The sequence below is a fragment of the Populus trichocarpa genome, chromosome 4 (assembly GCF_000002775.5).
Source record: "Populus trichocarpa isolate Nisqually-1 chromosome 4, P.trichocarpa_v4.1, whole genome shotgun sequence".
Lineage (NCBI taxonomy): Eukaryota > Viridiplantae > Streptophyta > Magnoliopsida > Malpighiales > Salicaceae > Populus > Populus trichocarpa.
This window is the reverse complement of record NC_037288.2, coordinates 15,450,600-15,456,690: the sequence shown is the minus strand read 5'-3', so window position 1 is coordinate 15,456,690 and position 6,091 is coordinate 15,450,600. Positions and strand designations below refer to the sequence as shown.

At 34.1% G+C, this 6,091-nt stretch overlaps 1 protein-coding gene and 1 long non-coding RNA gene across 2 annotated transcripts; one reads left to right on the top strand and one right to left on the bottom strand.

Annotated features, from left to right (window-relative positions):
* Positions 1-200: 200 nt before the first annotated feature.
* LOC18097742 (probable inositol transporter 2) lies at positions 201-4,434 on the bottom strand. Its single transcript, XM_024598960.2, is given in 8 exon segments — positions 201-547; positions 550-841; positions 1,181-1,555; positions 1,557-1,790; positions 1,881-1,988; positions 2,172-2,507; positions 3,861-3,934; positions 4,005-4,434. Coding segments are annotated over 8 exon segments (1,731 nt in total). The 5' UTR covers positions 4,141-4,434; the 3' UTR covers positions 201-371.
* Positions 1,786-2,696, top strand: LOC127905174 (uncharacterized). The gene is made up of 2 exons (XR_008058947.1): positions 1,786-2,051; positions 2,267-2,696. It is a non-coding gene; the product is annotated as an uncharacterized LOC127905174 (long non-coding RNA).
* Positions 4,435-6,091: the final 1,657 nt, after the last annotated feature.

Sequence of the window (6,091 nt, the reverse complement as noted above, 5' to 3'; positions counted from 1 at the left end):
AAGAAATAAATGGGGTATGTTTTATGGAAGTCGTGGATATTTGAATAATTATTATTTTTGATCATATTATAAAAAAAAAGAATATAAAAAAAATTTATAAATAAGACTTGATTAGCTATCCTGTAATTTTGAATGCTAATGATGTCAATAGAATTTTATCAACAGTGGCATTTAACCTTGGGAAAAGAAAAGAGAGTATGTTAAGTAAGACTTGATTAGCATTCGAACTATTGACTCAAATTGAGGACTGTCCCATTCTTCATGAAGGCATCAACTGGTGAGAAACGTTATATGCTTTGCTAGATTGTAAACAAGGCATACCCTAAGAAAGCCCTAATTCGAATTTCAAACGGATGTCATCCTTCCACTCCTCACATTTCTTGGCTCTTCTCTAATGGGCCAGAACTCTTCTCCCAGAACTTGTAGTGCTGGGTTCTAAGCTCCAACATCTTCTCAACTTCCTCGATTGGAAGCCCCTTTGTTTCTGGCACATAGATTAGGACGAAGATCAAAGCCACAACAGATATGATCCCAAAAATTACAATGCCCAGGATGTCCCAATTGCTTGTGTTAAGGACAGGAAGGACTGGGCAACGATGAGGTTTGAGATCCAGTTTGCAGTGGCAGCTATTCCTCCACAGACCCCTCTAAACCTCAAAGGGTAGATCTCAGAATTGACAATCCATGGGACAGTACCCATTCCTGGAGAGAAGAATATGATGTAGAGTGTCAGGCCAATTAGTGCAACCCATCCGTATTTGCTTGGACATCCTCTTGTGTACCATTCCCTATGGCTCTTACGGACTGTGCTATTTGAGATCAAACATGATCCTGGCAGTAGCTGCAATAAAACATCATCATAGATTACTCTGGCAGGATTTCTTAGAAGGAGGGTTTTTGAATTAGTTGAGACAAAAGTATTTCTGTTTGTTTCCATGTCTCAGACACTAGTTGTTTCTCATTCTTCAGTAGCGGGAAGGATACCGTGTTTCAAGTCGGTCGCTTCATTTTATTAGCGAGCTTAGCGATTCAATATCAAGGAGGTCCAAATTGTTGAACGTTTTGTTAGCTTTTGAACATCCCGTATTTTAGAATTGAGATTTTATTGCAGTGTAGCTGGTTACTGGTTAATGAGAACCATGCTATGGGTAGGATTAATATAGTGGTAGGTGTAATGTACCTTATCAGAAGCTGAAGAACAGAACCCACAATCTGGATGTGAAGCCTTCAAACACTTCATGCAGTCCCAACCAGCAGCATTTGTGACTGAACTGTAATCTGGGCAGGTGTAGGCAGCAAAGCTTGATTCAGTTGCTATAACGATCGGTGAGTGAGTTGTAGTCTCACGGAAAATTCCTGATAGAAGTCCAAGAGAGATTACGACACCAAACAAACTGATGATTAGGAGTTTCTTCCTTCCTGTCCTGTCAATGAAGTATATGCTCACAATAGAGCCCAAGGCATTGAACCCAGCAGTGACAAGTGAGAGGAGGAGTGCAGTTTGGTTAGAAGCAAAACCAGCCAACTGAACCATGGTATTAGTGGGACTGTAATTAATACATGACTGTATTAATGCCCACAAACTGCTGGAAAACCTGAAGGCCAACACCTGCAATGAGTCCTCTTCTCACTGTTTTGGTTTGCAATAGTTTGATGAGATTGATCTTCTCAGAACCCCCTTCTTCCAGAATTTCTTTGTCAATTGATTCCTTTAGATCCTGGATTTCTGTTTCAACGTCATCAACTGGATATATTTTCCTGAGGATGGCTTTGGCTTCTTCTTCTCTTCCCTGCAGTATGTAAAGTCTTAGAGGTAGGAAAAATAGAATTTCTTATGAAGAATTAGGAAAGCAAATGTTAGAGAAAAATAAAAGGAGAACCTTGCGAAATAGCCAGCGGGGGGACTCTGGAAGAAGAAGCATTAGGCTGAACTGCAGCAGAGCTGGAACTCCTGCAATCCCAAGCATCCACCGCCATGTTCCTGGTGCCTTGAAAACACATGGCAAGTTATAGCATTGTCGTATTTACCAAACAGAACATGTGATGTACAAGTAAGTATCAAATAAACCTGTCTAGTGAAAAATCTCTCTTACAAACTTGGGTATAAAACGAACTTCAAATAAGCTTGCATGGTAATGGGCAAATTCACAGAGCTTCAGTTTTAGCTTTACCTTGGTAAAGGCCAAGTTGATGAGATAAGAGAGGAACTGGCCGCCAGTAATGAGAAATCCATTGGCACTGACAAGATCACCTCGGATTTTTGCAGGAGAAGCCTCTGAAATGCAGAGAGGGGCAGTCATAGATGCCATTCCAACACCGAGTCCAACAAAAACTCTACCAATGATGAGAAGAGCTGGGCCAGGAGCAGAAGCCATGATAACAGCTCCAGTGAAGAATAGGAAATCAGCTATGAGGATTGCACTTCTCCTCCCATATCGGTCATTCGCCCATCCACCAATTGCTGCTCCTATGATTGCTCCGGCAACTGCCATACTCACAATGCTCTCCTATTTATGGGTCATAATTTACAGTCAGGATGCGCCATATATAATCGGTCCAAAGTGTGTTGCTAATGTTATTTCTATTAGAAATTTTTTTAAAAAATCATATTAGAATTAACTTGAATTTTGAGTACATTAGGGTTGATTATGGATTTTATTGTTTCGTCAAAGTAAAGAATCTCCAAGTTGTTAAAACATTCTTCAGACCTCGGTATAGAGGGTTGTTGCTAAGTTACTGGAAACGGATATCTGCCAGAAATTAGCTTAAGAATGATAAATGATGGCTACAAATGAATGAAAAGAGCAAAACTTTCATTAGTTAGAAAGAAAGAAAGAAAGAAAGAAAGGAAGGGTGAATTAACGAGGACTTTCTTAAAAGCCACCCCATCTAAACCTCTTAAACAAGTTTTTGAACTATTGTTTGGACTGTAGCATGAAAAAATAAAATATGGTGTAAGAAATATTTTAAAAAATAATATAATTTAAAAAATTAGAGATAATTTTTGTGATTTCCGAGGAAATGTTATCTTAGATTCGTTTAAATTTTATAATTTAAATTACATAAAATTTAATTAGTAAAGGAGGAAGAAAAGAAAAGAAAAAAAAATCTTGGAAGCACACTAAAACTCTAATGATATTATCAATACTGTTGTAAAGATCTCAACAAGACAACTCCAACGATATCGAAAAAGGTCACCAACAATAACTGTAGTAGACCACATGAGCAGTTCAAAGACAAGTGAGCCATGACATCTTTGAACGGTTTGTGTAGCTCATTCCGTTCAATGTTTGTGATTTTTTTTAGTATTTTTGGATTTTTTTTATTGATATTTTTTTAACTGTTATGCTAATGTGTTCAATTTTGATGTGTTTTTAAATATCTTTATTTTTTAATTTTTTTTTTCCTTCACAATTTGTTGCATGACGAAACTATCCAGATATAAATATATTTTAAATATAACACATGATTTTGTTCTGTGACTAAACTGTCCAGATATTAAATTGTTTTGATTTGGATTCCTGAGCCTAGAAAGTTCAGGACAGAAGCCTAGACAGACACTTGACCGCATCATTACTGATAAATAATTAGAAGAAGAAACAAAGTCCAACTAATAGAGTTATTAGTATACTATTAAATTATTTAAAATTAATATACGATGCCCACTAAAAAGATAACATAAAAAGAATGATGATCAGCTATCAACCAAAATCCAGCTTTTTTTTTTTTTTTTTCATTTTCATTTATTTAAAGCATAGCCTTTTCTGAAAAAAATCATAATAAAATCAACCAATTTGAATTTATTTTTTGGATTGTTTTAATATAATAGTGTTAAAATAACTAATTAGAAAGATGAGTACGTGTAGCAGAGTCTCCCTATCAACAGACCTGAAGTCATCTCTAATGTAAAGAAGAGCACCGGATATAACTCCGGCATGCCAACAAAATTAATTATTTTCTAATTTCAGAAATTATCTGCATGAGAAAGAAAGAGTAATTGCCTGTGTCATATCCAAAGAGAAGGCCACCAATCCCAGCAGAGAAAGCAAGGCGGAGAACATAAGGGTTCTTCCACGCTGAAGAGAGGCAGTCTCTAAAAGCAGAGGCATCTGTCGTCCCTGTATGAATCCCTCCCTCCATTCAACCAGCAATTAGCTTCTTCAACAAAACACACCATATATAATTAACACGAACTCAAGGCCGTAGGTTAAAAAACGAGGAGAGAAAGACGATGAGGATTATGTTTTGGAAGAGGGCAGAAAGTATGAGCTTGCTAGATGAGGGAGAGAATGAGTGAAGACGGGAGAACAACCAGCTTCGAGTGAGAAGTGAGAGCAGAATAGAAGATGATGGGATGGGATTTATACTGGGGGTTTCCGGCCAAAGTCAATTGTAGTGTATACCAACTTCGTCGTCGTATTTTTATGATATTGATCCGCGCTCCACAACGAGATAATAATAATTTTCAGTTTAAATATAAAATATATCTAAAGTACGCACCGCAATAAATCAATAATAATTTTTTAAAAAATATATTAAAATAATATTTTTTTTAAATTTATTTTTTATATCATCACATCAAATAATACAAAAAAATTAATTTCAAATAAAGAAAAAAATAAAATAAAATTTAATTTTTTTTAAAAGCATTTTTGAAATGCAAAAACTAACATGCTTTAATAAGAAAATTCAACCCAACTTAAAAAAAAAAAAAACTTATCATCACCCAACTTTTGTACAATATATATAAAAAATATTTCATCAATTTATTTCCTCTTTTGAAAAAAAATTAAATAAGAGAAAAGAAAAAAATTTAAAGAGGAAAAAAATAAAATTAAAAATATCTTAAGAGGAAAAAAATTAAAAGGAAAAAAATTAGTTGTTGATATATTGGGCGTTGCTCTCCTATATGTTATTATAGAAAATACTTTGTTTGAAGATGATGATTGTGCAAATACATTTCGTAATTTTAACCCAACTCAAGTATTTTTACATTTGAAAAACAAAATGTTATTGACTCGCTGCGGAGCGTGGGCCAATATGCTAGTTATTATATTATTACATACCAGTTATTTAAAAAACAAATATTGAGATAATAATTTTTTTATATCATTACATCAAAATAATACAAAAACATCAAAAAATATTAATTTGAATTAAAAAAAAATTAAAAATATCTTAAACGAAAAAAGGCTGTTGAGCAAGGCCCAAGATTTCTTGGATCTGGCGGCTTAGTCAAACCCAATAATCTTCTTCAACTGTTCTTCATTAATCACTGTCTCTATTTTATATGAGGCCTATAATCAATTTTTTGGAAAATTCAAAGTTTTAGGAACTTACATCACTCCTAAAAGAGCATTCGTATTTGTGTTGAAGTGATTTAGACCTGGCTATCAAGCTAGACTCAACACTTTTTGGAAGCGATTTGAATCTGGCTTTCAAGCCAGACCCAATAGCGTTTAATCTGACTGTCAAGCCAGACTCAACACCTTTTATAAGCGATTTGGGTCTGGCTTTTAAGCCAGAACCAATAGCAATAGGTTTAGCTACCAAGCCAGACCTAATAGTTTTTGGCATAAAAAATAGAAAGTACAACGTTTACGGTAATATTTTTTAACTAAAAAACAATAAAAACAACGCTTCTCAAGTATTACAATGTGTACAAACATTCTATATTTACATAATGATTTATAATACAATAAACCTATGTTCCACAATAATTTTTCAACGCTTAATGTATTGCTCATTATTATTCTTATGAATGAATAGGCTTTAGTTTTGAAATATGAAGGCCATAGAGACAATAATTCTTCTTCTTCATCTCATCAATAAGCGCGTGTCTACTCTTCTAGAAAAAACCGAGCTACTTCTTAAATTGACAAGCCACTTTCATTAATAAATCATTACTGTCAATCACTACCAGCACTGCACGGTGCTGCCATTCATAATAATCTATTGACAAGATATTTTGGCACCTTTTGCGAATTTTTTAAATAATATCAAAACAATATATTTTTATATTTTTAAAAAATTATTTTTAAAATCAAATCATCAAAATAATCTAAAAATATAAAAAATATTAATTTAAAAT